The sequence below is a fragment of the Rasamsonia byssochlamydoides genome, assembly GCF_041956645.1.
Source record: "Rasamsonia byssochlamydoides strain NRRL 3658 unplaced genomic scaffold VTN77scaffold_81, whole genome shotgun sequence".
NCBI classification, from domain to species: Eukaryota; Fungi; Ascomycota; class Eurotiomycetes; order Eurotiales; family Trichocomaceae; genus Rasamsonia; species Rasamsonia byssochlamydoides.
The window spans coordinates 74,739-91,904 of NW_027192464.1; the positions used below are offsets into that span (position 1 = coordinate 74,739).

Genomic DNA, 17,166 nt, shown 5'->3' on the forward strand with positions numbered 1-17,166 from the left:
GTACAGTACATACATACAGGACTCGGTAGTGTGGAGGACTTGAAATATGCTATTCAAAGTGTAGAACAGAGAAGGTAATTAAAGACCAAGCCTTGCAAGTCTCGCTTCGCTCGACTGGTTTCAAGAGAAAAAACCTGTTCTATACCTTGGACTTTTGCCCTGGGACGTACCTATAGTAGTATGATTTTTATCATCTACTTCCTAGGTGGGCTCCCTACCTGTATTCCTTGCTATAGTCTCCCTCACTGATACACATCTCTTACTAATAGCCTAATATATAATTAATGGAGGTAATAATTAATCCCTTTGCCCCTTCTATATCTCTTTCTGTGGTATGCTTGTATATTCTGCTTTTCACAGCCATGTGAGTGTGCAAAATGGAAGTCAAGTTTTTATAATATAGAGATATTGTGGCCACTCATCTACCGTCTTGCTGGGATATCTGTGTTGGGTGCTGCTTGTGGAGCCAGCGTTGAGGTGTCGGAGGCTGCGACAGGTGAACTTTCCCCTTTAGGCAGCGCAGGCAAAGGCCCGACCAGCGAACGTGTACGGCGTCTGTCTGGTTGCGCACTCCTCTCCACCGTGCAGAACCTCACCTCTTCCCTCCCACCCATCGTTGCTCTCTCCCATCCCGATCCGTCTCGAAATCTTTGCGAATCTGGCCCTGCAACCTGTGACCGCTTTTTGACTGCTTTTCTCTGTTGCTCATCAAATTCGCCACTGGCGAGAACCAGCTCGAGAACCAGCTTGCTTCCACTCTATCCAGAAAACAAGGGCCTCGGCACTGACTCGTCCTTACTCCCTGGATCGGATAAATCTCCTTGCTGCTGATCTTGTCCTCCTTCGACCTTCTACCTTTTTACCATGAAACCACTCTAATCGAACCTTCACGACCTACCACCACGCAACTGTCCTCCCGATGGCACGGCGCTATCAGATCGAGGAGCTGCTATGGCTACGCAACTCGCCACTAGTTACCAAGCCCGACAAACTCCCTCCGATTGAAGAATGGATGGGGTAAGAGCTACTCTTTCGTGAAGTTGTGTTGTGCTCTCACTGACGCTTTGGTCGAATTACTCCAGACCTATCCCCGACCCAGCAACGCAGCGAAAAAATGCAAACACTAGAGACCACAATCAGAATGAGACTACAAATCGGCGACCGAGCTTATTTGAGACACGACACATTTCTCGAAACTCGAATTCAGGTATCTAAAATCCCTTTCTCTTTGGCGCTCTATCTTGATATCATCTGCTAAAACAATCTGTCACATCTAGACGACATAGTATTAGGACCCCCCAAGACCTCCTTTGCTTCGGCTTCACGTACATTTGGGAAGGGGTCGATCGATTCTACCGATCGGCCCTCACGGTTTAATGATTCAGACGATGCCAAGAATGATCGCTACAACGTTCGAGAAAAGTTTTTCAAAGATCGAGAAGCGGGGGATAAGGAATTTGACAGGCGCGATAACAGACTTGGAGGAACAAACGGCCGTCGAAGCGATCGAGATGACTGGAACCACGGGAGACCGCGTCGCAACTTCGGCCAAGACGAGCAGGATCGGAGACCAAGACGGAATGGAGAACCCGACCGGTGGGATACTAGAGACAGAGATCGCGATCAACACGACTCCGGTTTTAGGGATAAGGAGAGTCGTTATTCGAGACGGGATGGTCAGGGAAGAAGTAGACACGAACAGAGTTGGTTCCGGGATGAAGGCGCTTCAGATGCTGCAGATGTCGAAGAAGAGAAACCGTCGGTGCGGAACAGAGAGTGGCGCCGCGACCGACAAGCCCCTGATCGTGATTGGAACCGCGGAGCGAGGTTCGAACAGGAGCCTGAATGGATGGACTCCACGGACCGAGAAGACTCGAAGCAGGCTCACACCCAGGAAGAATTTCAACGGTGGAAGGAGAGTATGAAAGCCAAACCACAACAACAACAGCAGCAGCAGCAGCAGCAACAAGCAGAGGAGAAGAAAGAAACGGTACCTGAGCAGGTGACTCCAACTGCTCCGAGGGCGGAGGCAAAACATCTCGACGGGGAGTTGTTCAACACCGCTTTCCAAATGGATTCCGGCCTGGATAAGTTTTTTGGAATATTGGGAGATACTAAGTCCTCCTCTCAAGACGTGACCACTCCTGGCTCTGCTGATTCGAACAAAAGAGATTCCGGTTCGACCAAGCCCGGGAAGTCATCTCGCTTCGCGGGATTCTTTAGCCCCCCTCCGGGGGATACGAGCAAGGAATCTGAAACCAAAGCTCAACCTGATCGGCCAGTTTCTACTGATGCGGATCAGGAAGGCTTTCAGCGCATCTTGCAGATGCTTGGAAATAGCAAGTCACGCAACGCAACCCCCCACGCGGACAGTTCTCAACAGCCTCGCCCACCAACTTTGGCGCAGCCTGAACCAACCCGACCGGCACAGACGGCGGCATTCTCATCCCCGACAAGGGACTCGTTCAACCGGCAGCAGGAGTACATGCCAGCTCAGGTGAACCCCAACTCCACGGGGATGGAGTCTTTTCTTTCGCAAACTGCTCCGCGAGACCCGCAAGCTCAGCTTCGAGACCGAGAAAACCTTCTTCGTCTCATGCAGCAAGTCAAAATATCTCCTGGACCTAATCAGTCGCATGGAAACGCTCCGCCGCAGACTTCAGCAGGCCACACTCCTGGCATTCTGAACATGCCGGACCTGCTCTCACGGCCCCAGGGTATTCAGAATGTGCCAAAGAATCCGAACTTCTTGGACGACCCTGCAATCGCCCATATGCAGAGACCGGACGCGGATCGCAACGAGCAAATGAGAAGAGCTGCCAATGGACCTCCGATGGGATACTTCGATGACATACCATACCCAGGTGTTTCCCAGGGCGGACAGGTGCCTAACACAACTGCCGCCGGTGGAAGAGGTCCTCAAGGCCACGCCCAGCCTCCAATGGGACTTCAGCGGCCTCCAGGTTTCGACCAGATGCCTCCTCCGCCAGGATGGGCTACGCAACAGTTACCGCCACAACAGGGCGGAGGAGGACCAGGCCAGTTGGCTCCACCACCAGGGATTCCAACGCCGGCACGGGGTATGAATCCAAACTATCTGGGTGGCCCGATGCCAATGCATGGAGGAAACATGCCTCCGCCAAACGAGCGACCGCCTTTCCCACGTGGCAACTCGGGCGGGAACTTTGGTCCTCCGCCGGGTATGATGCCTCCGCCAGGATACATGAACATGAGCGGACCTCCGTCAGCATTTCCGCCGATACCCCACAATCCGGAGGCGATGATGAACTTTCCGCATGGTGGACAAGGCAATTATGGGGGAGGCGGTAACGCTGGCCCATCCGGAGCACCACCGTCATCCAGACATCTGCTGGAGATGTTCGCGCAAGCCAATGGCGGTGATGGTCGAGGGGGAATGCTCGGCCCAGGGCCCTTCCGCTGATTGGAATAAACCTGCGTCCGTCTGCGTTTGATTCATCTGATCTTTTCGAGTGGTTTGAGACAGAAGTTGAGCTTCTCTGCTGCTGGAGTCGTGCTATGTTTTGGTGGATTTTCATGACGTATGATTTTTTTTGTGCACTATTTCTCACGTTTGTATTTGCTTGATTGAGCCTTTGCTTTTATGACGATAGGCAGCCTGACAACAGCAGCGGAGATCCTCGACGATGTTTCAATTCCTTGGAAAGAATCAGCAGAGAAAAGAATCAGAGCCGGCATATCCCGACAAGAACCAAGGTAGTTAAAGTAGTAGGTAGATTGATATTTTTGGGCTCAAATTTCCGGTCCGGTCCGGTTCGACCCGTCCCAAACATATCCGGATCTAATGACCTTAATGAGCGAGTACAATACAACACCTAAAGATAGTCTCGAGAACAATCTAATCTACTCTATTACTTCTGGCGGTAGTAAGAACTGGTAGTAGAAAGTTGCCTGTACGGAGTACACAAGCAATAAATAAACACCGTTAAAAATATCAATAAATAAAAAAAAGAAGAGAGAGGGAGAGGGAGGGAGGAAGAGATCTCAACAGGGATTTTCGAGATGACATGACATGACATGTCCTTCTAATCTAATCTAATATTAATTAATATTAATCTGGAAAAGAAAAAAAAACTAAGCTGATGATAAAATCTCAATCTCAATCCATCCATCCCGCTTGTTGTTTGTTTGTTATTAACTTGTCTTGTCTTGTTGTCTCAGATGACTGACTACTGCTGGGCTGGCTGTCTTCACTTCAACAGGCGAGAAAGAAGATCGCTTTTTTTTTTTTTAATTTATATATTTATTTATTTGTTCTTATCTTATTCACCTAGCTAACTTCCCAGAAGGTTGACATGAACAAAGTTTGACTTGACGACTGACGACTGACAATCAATTTCTCTGTAAGTAAGTGTATAGTATAGTAGTATACTCTGTCTGTCACCTTAGGGTTTAGGGTCTAGATAGACGGATTTAATTAAAAAAAAGCCAACAGGGAAGAGGAAAAATGAACAGGAACGGAACGGAGCGGGTTTCTATCACCATGAGAGAGAGAGAGAGAGAGAGAGGGAGGGAGGGAGAGGGAGGGAGGGAGAGGGAGAGTAAGCTAGCTAAGTTGATGGTAATGGTAATGGTGATGTTGCATTTAGTATAAGTGTAGTGTTGGATCATGGAGGCGCATTCTACGAATGTATACATGCAGCATGAATTTATTATTGAGTGGGTAAGTACGTAGGCAGGTGGGTAGGTAGATAGGTATGCAGGCAGGCAGCCAGCCAGGTAAATGGATAGGTAAATGGATGGATGGATGGATAGATAGATAGATAGGAAACCTACATAGAATAGGAATCTAGAATAAAAACAAGGATAACAAGACAAGACTCCTATGACATGACAATCAACGCTGTGTGGCCTACTCCACAGCAACTGATAAGTCAAATAAAGAACGCGAGACCAGAATATGCATGCAAGTTGCAAGCAGAATAAAAAATCCACTGGCCAGACAAACGGGCCAAACAACCAAGTCTTCATAAAACAAGCATACAAACAGTATATAGCAGGACAAGCTTGCTTGTAAGTCAGTCGGTGTGAGCCAATCCCAAACAGTAAGTAAACTTGCTAAGACCCAGGTACAAAGAAAAGAAACAAAAGAGAGAGAGAGACAGGGGGAAAAAAAAGAAAGAAAGTCAAGTCAGGACGCTCAGGAAACAGGAAACAAAATCATCCAAACGATATCCCGCATCTAGGAGTCACCGCTTGCTGGCTGCATCATTGTTTGTTCTTTTTTTTGTTCCCTGTTTTCTCTGTTTCTGCTGGAAAATATCACTTTTAATTTTAAATATCCATAATCCTCATGTTTCATGTCCAGTCATCCAATCCAATCGATATCTGGCGTGTTGTTCACATCATAGCAGTTCTGTCCGCAAACCGCAGACAGACAAGGTCCATAGGTCCATACAATACAAAGGCGTGGGGCGTGGAATCAAGCTTATTATAATAATACAAGTGTGAAACGTGAAGGGAAGGGAAAGAAAGAACAGAACGTGGCAGGTCAGGTAACCAAAGGTAACGAACATAGGAAAAGAAAAAAAATCATCGACATGGTGAGGACTCAGGAGTCATCACCCCAGATCATTCCACACTGCACTCAGCCAGCCGGTGGGATAACCGACCTCACAATTCGAGATCGATGGCCATTGCTCGTAGCTCCCCCCATCGAGGAAGGCCACCACATCATCCCCACCCAGGCTCGTCGACCACATGGTGAACTCTGCTCCATCAAAACCCAGCCCGGCCGGTGGCGTTGGATACGGGACAGAGCCGGGTGGCGGCAGCATCGCAAATCCATGCTGAGCAGTCGCACTGAGAGGGGGCAGAGACTGCGAGTAAGGCGGCGGCGGCGGCTGCTGGTGCGAAGTCACCCATGAATTGAGCGGCTGCAGACGGTTGGACGAATTAGCCAGGAATTGTGACGTTGGGGGTTGGCTGGTCGACGGAGAGGTGAAAGCCCCCGGCGATGCGAGAGACGGAAGGCTCGGCGAGGCTGTCGAAGCGATCGAGCCATGCGAATGATGCTGGAGGGATGGTAACGAGTATGGCGACTGAGGTGGCAGTGATCGAGACGCTGGCAGAGGCAAGCTGGGTCGGCGGTCCACCTCTGACCTCGACCGCTCGCCGTCTGCAGCAGCAGGCACGACCGTATTATTATTATGCGTCGGATTGTTGACGGGCACCCATGATGCCCGTCGTTGTCGTCCAACAACCCAGTCCACTTGAGAGTCGCCGCCATCGCCAGACTCGCTTTTGACTGCGTTACTGCCCGTGTCACTGGCGGCAACTCCTCGGTCGGACAAGGAGACCACTGGACCATTTCCATCTTCTTCCAACGCTCCACCCTCTGGGACCTGGTCCTCGATATTGCCAAATTCCAGGAAGAGTTTCTCCAGCAGTTTGAATTCGTCCAGCCCGCCACCCGGGCCACCTTCGCGCACCGGTCGGATGCCGTTGGGGGCAGCATCTATGCCGTCCGCCGATGGCATCAGCTCGGATTTGCGCAGGTTGTTCTTGAAGTCTTTCTTGACCTTGACAAAATAGCTGTGGAGGCGATTCAGCGTCCGAAACCAGCCCGCCGCCATAGTGAGTCTCTGCCTCATGTCACGCAGAATATCCAGCGACCTGCGGGTCTGCGTCTGCGGCTGCGCACCCGGCCCGGCCGGGGAATCTGCTGGTGACGGCTTGGACGACAGATATCCTTCCTGATCCATGTGGCTGAAGTGTGCTGCATATATCCCAATAAATGCTGCGTTGTAGATGGCGAACCCGACCAGGGGGGTTTCCACAAGAACACCCCGCTCCTGGCAGGTGACGACCAGATCCATCATCTGCCTGGCAGCCCGGAAGAGTTCCTTCGCGCTATCCCGCCAGAAACCTTCGGGCAGAGTGTACTTGTCCCGTGGGAACGTGGGCTCGTCCAGAGGGCCGACAGGCTCGCTGCATCGGAGAGGTAAGAAAGGAATGTAAGCTCGGTGCAAGACGATCACCGAGAGGAAGTAGACGACATGCATCACAGTGTATGATGCCAAGGAGTGCTTGTACATGATGTGCGTGTCCGTATTTCGTTGGGAGTACTGGAGATTCCGGGGCAGATTGTCCTGGAATTCTACGAGCTTGCTTCGCAGCTGGGCGAAACGAGATTCTGGCTGCCATGGCGCGTAGGGTTCGTTTCTGCCCCCTTCTGTCAGCATACTATCGATGAATTAGATTGAACTTTTTGAACTTACCGTCTGCCTCCGGCGCATGCCCACTTGGCAATACTCCCCCAGATCCGAATGATTCGGATCACGCGGCTCAAGACGGACTCCTCCGCACCCACTTCCCACCGCTCGATATCATGGTCGTTCGAATCGTGTCGTTGGGCGACGGGCGACCAGGCTTTGGCATCGGTGGAACCATTCGGTCGGTGCTTGTCATCTCCATAACCGATACTCTGTCGTAGGCTCGGGATTTGCACCCCCTGGGAATCGAAACTGGGCGGTCGACGGGCCGGGCTGTCGCTGAGTCGGGAAGTTCGGACCCGTTCTCCAAACGCAAAGGCATTGTCGCTCGGCAGTTGGATCCCCAGATCCCGAACCTTGATCATCCGCGGCCGATACTTGCCGCTACTCAGACATCGGTCCATGATGAAGCACGCCCAAAAGGTCCTTCGCTTGGTTTCCTGGATAATGACATCGTCGGAATTCTGCTCGCGCTGTTCTTTTCGTCGCGTGACTCCAAAATGATCCGCTTCCACCTTCAGGGCGGGCGACCGGGTGGCATCCCGGGCGGATGCGCTCTCATTCTCCAGTTCATAGGGGAGACCCATCGCCTGCGAGAGCCGGATGGCAACTCCCACGTACACCCAGGCGCTCTTCCCCCGGCACATGCCCCATTCGTGCAACGCCAGCATCAACAAAGCCTGTACCCGCGTCAAGTCGGGAACCGCAAGACCCATGCCGTCGGGGCCTGCCAAACGGTTCCGAAGAGCTGACGCATAAAACTCGGAGGCCACCAGCGGGTTCGAGGGATTGTTTGGTGCCGACGGAGAATGGTATGCGACTAGCTGCGGGTGAAAGCGGGCCGTCAGAGCCAGCACGCCCAGCAAGATCAAGGGAGATGGTTCTGGCTTGGGACCGGGACTCTGAGAGGGATGCTCCGTGCCATCCGTCTGGGGGGCGGACAGTTGGCGAATCTGATTCAAAAAAGTGGTGGGATGTAGAAAGGGTAGGACGGTCGCGAAGTGAGACTGGAACAGCTCGAATAAGGTCTCCCAGACCTTCACCGTCAGGATCGACGAGTCGAGCACGTCGACATTGGCCTTGCTTGCGTCCTTGGCGGCGGACCCGGATGGGCCCACGGTCTTTCTCGAGCGTTGTCTCTTTGGACTGTCCCATTCACCATTCCGGTCGTCACCGTCCACGGTGGCTGCAATGTCTCGTTTCGCACCGCCCACGCTGATGGCAGGCTGAGGATAGACACATACCCGACCCGACGATTCGCAGGCGCGACAGGTGGTGTCAATCCCGGCATTGACACATTTTATTTTGCTCCGGCGACAGCGGGAGCAGGCAATGCTGGAGCGCATTCTTGCAGAGGAGAGGATGCTGTTGTGTTGTCGCGTTGGGGCTGCTGCTGTGGTGAAGCCCGCATTCACGTTTTGGCGGCGACAAACTAAGTTGCTGTGCCCGGGGCAGGGTGGATCCGGGGAAGCATCAACCTGATGACTGCACGCGAGCTCGCCAGCTGCAGCTGGAGGTGCGAAAAGGGAGAGGAAATGGCGTGCCCAGGGCTTGGGAAGGAATCACAGCACGACAGCGGAAGGCAGTTCGACAGGGAAAGAAAAAAAAACAAGCAAGTCTGCCGTAGTGTGGAGGATTCTGGAGAAGAATGACGGCGTGTTGGTGAGATCTCAGATGGGGCGAGAGATCCCCGACTCCCCGGTAAATGACAAGAGACCCGGCCGTGCCGGCTCCAGAGAAGGCAACAAAGAAGCGCCAGTGAGGACACTCGGGGGTGCGTTCGGGAAGCGGCGGAGCTGTTGCTCTTTGAGGATGAAAATCAAACACGACCAGAAGATATTTTTTTCTTTCTTTTTTTTTTTCTCTTTCTTTCTCACTCACTCTTTTTTTTCTTCTTCTTCTATTTCCTTTCTTTTTTGCTATGGGCAGGACATGGCGGCAGGTCGGCCAAGGAGAATATGCAAGGACGCGCGACCGAGCTACGGAGCACAGAGTGGAGACAGCCGTGGCCGGAGAGCAGCAATGTCTTTGAGGGGAGAACGACGGATCGGCAACGATCCCGACCGGGCTGGAGAGAGAGACGTGTCAGCGGAATGACACACACACGAGGTAGGTGGTTATTTGCCTTACTGGGCACACACACGACGTCCTAGGAGGACAAGGGACAGAGGGGGTGAGAACTCAAAACGCAAGAAAGAAAAAAAAAAAGAAAAAGACCAGGTTGAGGACGAGTAGCCGTAGACGGACCGAGAGTTGACCCGGATCGGCTAGAAAGAATCTCTTGAGATGACCAGGTGACCCCCTCTTGGATGGTCGATGCACCCCGTAATTGCTAATCCTGCCTGCCCATCTGGGGAGGAACGGGGGAACGGCCGGGTCGGATTGGATTGGGCAGGCGCGTTAGTGTTTCGCGGGGCGCAGGCAGGGACCAGAGACGAACAGCCAGCAGCCAGTCAGCGCCCACATGCACTCTGGGGAAGACCCGGTCCAGACGAGCTCGCACACAGAGGGCAGTTCTCCGGACGGAGTAATAACGGACTACCCAAAGTTATAATTATTACCTAGGTACGGAGTAGACTCTCGCAACTAACTAAACTAGGCGGATTCCCAAGTTCTACCCGTCCCGTCAGGTTGATGATGATGATGGGGATGGAAAATTGTACAGAGTACACGGAAGTAAGAAAGGTGAGAGAAGAAGAATGGCAGAGCGGGACGACCGTGGATGGTAACACTGCAGCCGATGATGATGGTGAAGAGGAGCCCGAGAAACAACGGCAGCCCTCGAGCTCGGTAGAACTACGGAGTTTTAGGGAAGAATCGGGTAACTGGCTGGACACGGGAGGGGACAACTTCCAAGCAGCCAGCCGCTGAGACGCTACATGTGGAACATGTAGAGCAAACGTACTCTGTACTCCGTAGAAGGTGCAGAAATGCAGGGACAGCAAGCCTAACTGGATTGCCTGGGTTGAGTAGTTTGGTAAGAGAATAATAATAAAGATGCACACCCACTGCAAGGTAGACCAGTCGTTACCCATCGACGTTGCGACCTGACTCACGACACTTGTACGATTTCTCTGACCGGGATGCCTCTGTGTCTCGTTCTAGATCGACCAGGGTCGTCAAGGAGAAGTTATACAAAAACTTGCAGATTGGATCGGCCAGGGGCCCTGTCCTACCTGGACGGAGTACCGTTGTGTTGTGTGTCAGAGAATCCCGTGGTCCGACGGAGACACGCATCCTCGACATCGGGAATCGAAATCAATCACACTGGTCCCGAAGGGTGCTCTGACTCTTTCGCCTTCCACACAGAGGATTTCTGGATATCCTGTACGGAGGACTGTGCCATCCATGATGGATGACACCGCGTCAGACCATACACTGCATGTTGCGGCAGGATGTGGTGATGCAGTGCACAGAGCCCGGTGTCCTCCGGACTCCGTCCAGATAACTTGCCTTGCAGTGTCCCACGAACTATCCACCTTCCGCCGTTCCATGGAAAATTTCCGGCAGAGAAGGTAGCTCCCAGATGATCACCGGTCACCGGTGCTCTCTCCTGGGCCTTTGCGTCACTCTACCGCCGACGGAGGACAAGCCCGCCCAACCCCAATACCGGTCTGCCAGTAGCCCACTAGTGGGAAGAAGAAGACCAGCAGGATGATGATGGAGGGCGACAAGCCTCTTCATGATTGCCTCCTCATTCCGAGTGTCCCTGCACCCTCGTGGCTCGGACGCTCTCTGGGTTCGGCCCTAGCTGTCCTGCAGAAAAGCAAGAAACAGTTACGTTTACCAATAGTAATTCCATTCGGCGTCAAAACTCGGTATTGGGCATGAATGACAATAATAATACAGTGGCCAGAGACAATTTGTCTCTCACGAATCACGATCCTCATCGGACGGCCTGTAATCTCTGGGGCGGGTGAGCCACCGGGTCGGACTACAACCGATAATGATTTCTGTTTCCCGTATTCCGGAAGAATGACCGTTGACTCTTCTCTTTCTTTCTCTTCCCTGCATACAGAATATGCAAGAACATCCGTCTTCATGGAGCATTCCCACCTGGCAAGAGTGAGAGAAAGTAATATGTCCCTGATTGAAGGAGGGAAGTGATTTACGCCTGACACTTCTTCGGGCAGGCTCGGTGCCGAGATATTGGAAAGTTGGCCGGCCTGCAAAGTTCCCGCACAGCTAGGTACCGTTTAGCCGGGTGGGAGTGTTCGGCCCCCTCGAGAGCTGAGATTGAGAACCTCCAATCGACGGTCACTCGGGCACATCCGTCCCGACTGTTTCGTGGGCCTTTGGCATCATCCCCACCACCGACTGGCCATTCTCCGACGGGGTTGTTGGGTTTGTCCCAAATCCCAATGGACGGGCGCACCAGAACAGCTAGTGGGTACCGTGGTCCGTGAGGTATGCCTAGATGGATACCGCATCCGCCGTCCAGAGGGTAGTAGCTGACTCGCCGAGAGTCCGGAATACAGACCACGACAAACCAGTAGGAGAGCAGTTTATGGCATCTTCCCACCTCGTAGTTCCACTTCACTCCACAATCCACATCCCACCCAAATTCACGAGTGATCGGACTAAACCCCGCAAACTCGGCCTGCCTGTCTGGAGAGGACTCTGCAACAAACCCGGGGCAACCAGGTCGGGGCGCTCTCCGCCGGAAGCTTGCTGTATTAATAATAGGAATCTGACGATTTGCGATTTCTCCCTAGCCCGTGCAATTGTGGGCACTATTATCGCGCGAATTTTTCGGAGGCCTGTCTGTCCTCTAAAGTATGTAAAAAGGCCCGGAGGGTGGCTCAGACCCGGCTCGCACCCGTCGCGGGATATCGGGAACGGCGACAGAAAGAAATGCTCACAAGTATTCTTGGGCGCGCGGGAAGGTGCACACGAGGTTACGACGCCATTGCCGGCGGGGTTCAGGCCTGAGAGAGAGAGAGAGAGGCTTCAGTCAGTCTCATTCTCATGGGACGCCGGTAATACCCCGTCTCAATACCGATGTACCGAGGTGACAGCTTTTCCGACACGAGACAGCGACGTGGAGAAGGTAGGTTCAGTCTGAATCGTGAGTACTCCGTACGACGTATTATCGTAGTTTCCCACAAGCGAATGAATCAAGCGGCATAATAACACCGACGACTGCGCGGAATCTGGAGCGGTTAGCAGTGGGGACGAGAACGGGAACTCCTTGCGCAGCACATACAGTACGGAGTACGGCTATCGAAGAATGTGGAGAGACGGCAATCATGATTTACCTCCTCCATAGAATCAATGTGCTTTGCACTATGAAAGAATTTTAGCCAGCTCATTGCATGTGCATGGCATGCACTGATGGACCGTTTGTTTGTAACATTGCGGGCGAAAGGCACAGACGATCCAACCAAGAGATCAGAGATGTTGTAGGTACCTACCTAGGTATGTACTCCGTACTGTACTCCGTACCTAACCTACCTTAGGTAGGAAGGCAGTTTCGGTGTGAAGTTAGGTATGCGACGCCTATCCACGGGAATGGCACCTTCCCCGTCTCTCTCGGCCTCTTTCTCTCTCCATCGGCCCCGGTTTCCTCAACGTGGCAGTTAACTTGGTCGGTTATCGATGGGGTCTTACCCCGCGTTTACCCTAGGTGGTTGATAGGCTCAACCTAACAGACACACTACTTGCAAAGCCACGTTTCCCTTGCTGGTCTCTGATGGAACTGTAGCAGTACGTCGGTACTTAGTATGTATGTACAGTACATACCTAGGTACAGAGTAGAGAGCACGCTGTAGCCCATGGGCTGTGGCTGGTCTCAGCCTACAAATGCTAGTCATATCGTTATTCTTACTAGTATCTGTTAATTTTATTAATAATTCACCATGATCGGTCCGAAGCACTCGAAGGCACTTCGAACACAGTAGAACGCGCAACGGGTATTCTTATACCCGTCGCATCAAGACACCGACAAGAATAGGTAGAGAAGTTCCACTTTCATACGATATTATTATAAGGAGTATAGCCAGGTGGGTTGATATAACTGTTTTTGGAGACGGTTCAAATTGTCATGGAAACTGGGTAAAGAAACAAGGGAAAAAGAGAGTGAGATTTGGTTGAAAGAAAAGAGAATCAGTCTCTTGCTGATATCAAGAGATAAGATGGTCGCGTAACTTAAACAGTAATCAAGATACCGGGTGATATATGACTCTAAACCAGTAAAGTCCCATCCGTCCCCAGAGATGAATGAAAAACCGTCACAAAAGAAACAGATTTGACCGCAGAGTGGTAGTAGTGACCAGCAGGGCCTCGAAGGATAGAAAAAAAATAAAGACATTCCGGAATAACACAGTGGAATGAACCCCGACAACCCACCCAAAAGTTTAATAATCATACAGCCCTCAGAACCAAATGGAACCTGGTAATACTTTTTAGGGTATCATCTTCAGCCTCTGGCTGACAAAGAAGGCAAGAAAATAAAAGTAAGAACAAAATGTCACAAGATCGTGATGCAGAGACATCAGCTGACTGAATTCTTGGATGGATAAAACCTAGAAATGACCCAGTCAGTCACAGACAGACCGAATCAAATTCTACTGAGTTGCTTACCAAGATGCCACGGCAATGATGGTGTACAGCGTCATCAGCATAACGCCCTCGAGCCAGTGTGACTTTCCATCTGTGATGAGATAGTTGACCTGCCCAGCTCGTTAGTCGACAGGAAACAGGGAAAAAGGAGAGGCGAGAAAACCGACCAAAAGCACAGCGACGAAGAGGACGGTGATTTGGAATCCATCAAAGTACAGAGTCTGTCACTGTTAGCCTTCATCCAAGCTCCTCTGATTTTTACGGGAGCATACCATATCGTCGTTGCCTGCATGGACATCAATCAATCAGCGACAGTCACTAGAGAAAAAGCATGGTGGAAAGACTCACCCATGATCCATCCGATCACAACGACCAGAGGGAGGACCAACAGAGCAATTTGCATGCTAGATCCCACGGCCACGCCAATGGCCAGGTCCATCTTATCTTTGACAGCAACCGTAACGGCGGTAGCGTGCTCAGCTGCATTACCCACAATAGGAAGCAGGACTAAGCCGACAAAGGTCTTGGATAAACCGCCATCTTCGGTAATTTTATCAATCGAATCGACCTGACCGGTCAGGTTAGCCTAGCTTCGATAACATCCTCAGGCGGCACATTCCATACCATGAACTCCGCACAAACTGCGACAAGTGCTGTTGACGCTGCAAGTGTGAGGATGGCAACCGCGATGTGGAGCTGAGGTTCTTCCGTTTCATCCTCCGGTTCGGCCATGACCTCCTCGTTCTGGTTGACCAGGGAGGCGCTCATCATACCAATCTGAGCCAGGCTTCTGCTAGCATCTCCCTCCGACTTGTTGAAACCTCTCTTCTCGGTCTTCGGGCTTGGTTCGTTGTATAGATCCACGTGAGATTTCAGTTGGAAGAACAGATAGCAACCATACACCAGCAGCAGGATGACGCTAGTACCTAAGAAAACATGAGTCAGGAACTTGTCTAAGCCCCGCCACTCGGGAGGAACCAACCTCGAGACAAAGGCGCAATTGCATGCGGGCCGGCTAGCAACCGAACTCGTTAGTTTAACGATCCACATCCGGATGTTGGTCCACGCCCACATACCACCAGACCACGTGTGAAATGCTGTGGGAATGATCAGACTGCCGACAGCGAGTGCGAGAAGACTTGAAGCCGTCTGAGCCACGATCACGTTGAATTTTTGATCCATTCGGTTCACTCCTCCAAAGAAGAAACACATGCCCATCACCAGGAGCAGATTCGACAACATACTCCCGATAAGAGAGGTCTGAACGATGACCACCTGGTTATCGACGAGGGCCAGAATAGCGACGATCAATTCGACGGCATTGCTAGTTCTGTTAGCGTCGCACATCTCAGAAGCCGGCAGGCTGGCACCTACCCAAACGTTGCATTCAACAGGCCTCCGATAGTCTCTCCAGTTCTGTAATCTCGTCAGCATGGGAGATGAGCACACTAGGAACAGATAGGAGAAGACCTACCGTAGGGCGATTTCCTCAGTTGCGTAACTCAACATTGCAGCAAGAGGTCTGGTTGGGGCCGTCAGTTTTGCACGGGATACAGGTCTTACAGATCTTACATGATAGCGATGAAATTGATCACGAAGATGGCCCTGGGGTCTGCATGCAGACAATTCACGATAACTGGCAGTGATCAGTCAGAGCACACGGCGAAGCAGAGAATATCACGGTTGAGCATACTTCCAGCGGGCGCAGCGAGCAGAAGGACATTGACCCACGAATTGAAGATGGTCGCTTTCAACTGGCCAACTACTGTGAACTTCTGCTTGTCTGGGACCGACTTTTCCGGCTCGTCGTCGTCGTTTTGGGGCGGGGTGTCGAGCAGCTTTTTCCTCTGTCGAGGTTTGCCGTCGTCAGAATCCTCGGCTTCTTGGGAAATATTGATAGGCTCATAGCTTCGGGTCGACTGTGCTGGCGCATCATTCTCCTCGATGCTGCCATCGACGGCCCTGGTTTGAGCGGTACTCATGGATGAGAGTGGAAAGGTTTCGGCGTGCTCTGGTCCACCCAAGTCTCCGTTCAGTGTCCTCCGGCGCCGCTGTTCCTCTGTTGAGCGAACAGTGCCGTCGCTCGAGGCACGCAGCAGACCGCTCTCCAACTGGCCAGGGGGACAACTCCGTGGACGGGCCCTGAACTTCTTGAACGGATTGTGGGTGGTCGGTTCCCCCTCGTGGTCGTACCAGGCCGAGAACCTGGCAGCGTGACGATACTTATCTGCAACAGGCCAAAATTATTAGCCTAGAACTTCATTTTTTGGGAAGCGACAAGAGAAAGCAGGCTGCGACTTACGCATTGCGTGGGAATTGTAGATCAGGACCTGGGCGGACTTGATGAATTGATGTGGTGTGCAAATTAGGAAGAAGAACAAACAGGACAGTGAGGGGAGGCAATAATAATACGATCGTCCTGAAGCACAGATTGGATCTGGGGCGTCTTTATTAGAAAGGGGGGGGGGGGGGGGGGGGGGGGGGGGTTTGCGTCCAAACAACTGCCAATTCTTCAAAGCCAAGAGATGGGATGGGTATTATTATTTGTCGCAAATTGCAATCTGCCAAGCCGTGGCACTGTTGGCGACCGCTGATCTGATCTGCGGAGGAGTCGTGCCTTCGCGACTCAGGAGTGGGTTCCTCTGTGCTGGAAACTAGTAAAGTGGAAAACAATCTTGGCTGTGGCTTCGTCTCACCGATACACGCCTGAGCTTTGTTGGAGGCAGCCTTGATGTCAAGCACAAATTCCAAATGCCAACAAGTGACGGACAGCCACGATTCTCGCAGGTGTCGTGTGTGAGCTTCGTCACACATGCACCTTGATCAAGGGTTATTTATTGGTATCGATCGGTCCAACTAGTGCAGGAGAGTGGATGCTGGCACCTCGCACAGCCACAGCTCAAGGCTGACTCCCGTTCTTGCTTTGGAGAAACCACGAAACGTGGTATGTGCGGTGTGGCTTGTCGAGGCCAGCCTGCGTCCCAAGAGTTGTTTGATAATCTACAGATTAGATGCCACACTGCCTTGATTCCTCAAGAGTTGCAACGTGGTGGAAGCTGTGCAGAGGAAATGCCGTTGACCGATAGACCTGGGGGACAGTCAGTCCTGAATCATGCATGACACAGCAAGATCATAGGCCCTTGGCGACAGTGAAAAGGAGCCGATGCCCCGTCTAGACAGAGCCAAGAGCCACCAAACACGCAAGTCGCGTCTCCGACAGCACCTTGGCGAGTCTCACGTTTCTGGAGTCCTCGACCGCTGTTCCACTTTTTGCGGGCCAGGCTTGATTGCATCAATTGTTCAACCCTTTTCCGGTCGTATCTCGATGCCTGAATAATAATAATAATATGTG

The 17,166-nt window shown here is 52.0% G+C and overlaps 5 protein-coding genes across 5 annotated transcripts; 1 reads left to right on the forward strand and 4 right to left on the reverse strand.

The window, feature by feature from the left end:
- Positions 1 to 919: 919 nt before the first annotated feature.
- On the forward strand, positions 920 to 3,442 carry VTN77DRAFT_9076 (uncharacterized protein; the record flags this gene model as incomplete). The annotated part of the gene is made up of 3 exons (XM_069425644.1): positions 920 to 1,017; positions 1,083 to 1,207; positions 1,278 to 3,442. 3 exons carry the CDS (start codon positions 920 to 922, stop codon positions 3,440 to 3,442), a joined length of 2,388 nt encoding a protein of 795 aa, XP_069274213.1.
- Positions 3,443 to 5,600: 2,158 nt separating this feature from the next.
- VTN77DRAFT_9077 (uncharacterized protein) lies at positions 5,601 to 8,599 on the reverse strand (the record flags this gene model as incomplete). The annotated part of the gene is made up of 2 exons (XM_069425645.1): positions 5,601 to 7,203; positions 7,260 to 8,599. 2 exons carry the CDS (start codon positions 8,597 to 8,599, stop codon positions 5,601 to 5,603), a joined length of 2,943 nt encoding a protein of 980 aa, XP_069274214.1.
- Positions 8,600 to 9,814: 1,215 nt separating this feature from the next.
- On the reverse strand, positions 9,815 to 10,288 carry VTN77DRAFT_9078 (uncharacterized protein; the record flags this gene model as incomplete). Its single annotated transcript, XM_069425646.1, has 1 exon — positions 9,815 to 10,288. The coding sequence occupies one exon, from the start codon at positions 10,286 to 10,288 to the stop codon at positions 9,815 to 9,817; it is 474 nt and encodes a 157-aa protein (XP_069274215.1).
- A 1,073-nt stretch (positions 10,289 to 11,361) lies between these two features.
- VTN77DRAFT_9079 (uncharacterized protein) lies at positions 11,362 to 12,520 on the reverse strand (the record flags this gene model as incomplete). The annotated part of the gene is made up of 3 exons (XM_069425647.1): positions 11,362 to 11,857; positions 12,253 to 12,406; positions 12,460 to 12,520. The coding sequence occupies 3 exons, from the start codon at positions 12,518 to 12,520 to the stop codon at positions 11,362 to 11,364; spliced, it is 711 nt and encodes a 236-aa protein (XP_069274216.1).
- Positions 12,521 to 13,746: 1,226 nt separating this feature from the next.
- VTN77DRAFT_9080 (uncharacterized protein) lies at positions 13,747 to 16,120 on the reverse strand (the record flags this gene model as incomplete). Its single annotated transcript, XM_069425649.1, has 13 exons — positions 13,747 to 13,777; positions 13,836 to 13,924; positions 13,982 to 14,035; positions 14,087 to 14,100; positions 14,163 to 14,382; positions 14,439 to 14,740; positions 14,797 to 14,829; positions 14,891 to 15,138; positions 15,189 to 15,230; positions 15,289 to 15,336; positions 15,387 to 15,450; positions 15,508 to 16,041; positions 16,117 to 16,120. The coding sequence occupies 13 exons, from the start codon at positions 16,118 to 16,120 to the stop codon at positions 13,747 to 13,749; spliced, it is 1,683 nt and encodes a 560-aa protein (XP_069274217.1).
- Between the last annotated feature and the right edge of the window lie 1,046 nt (positions 16,121 to 17,166).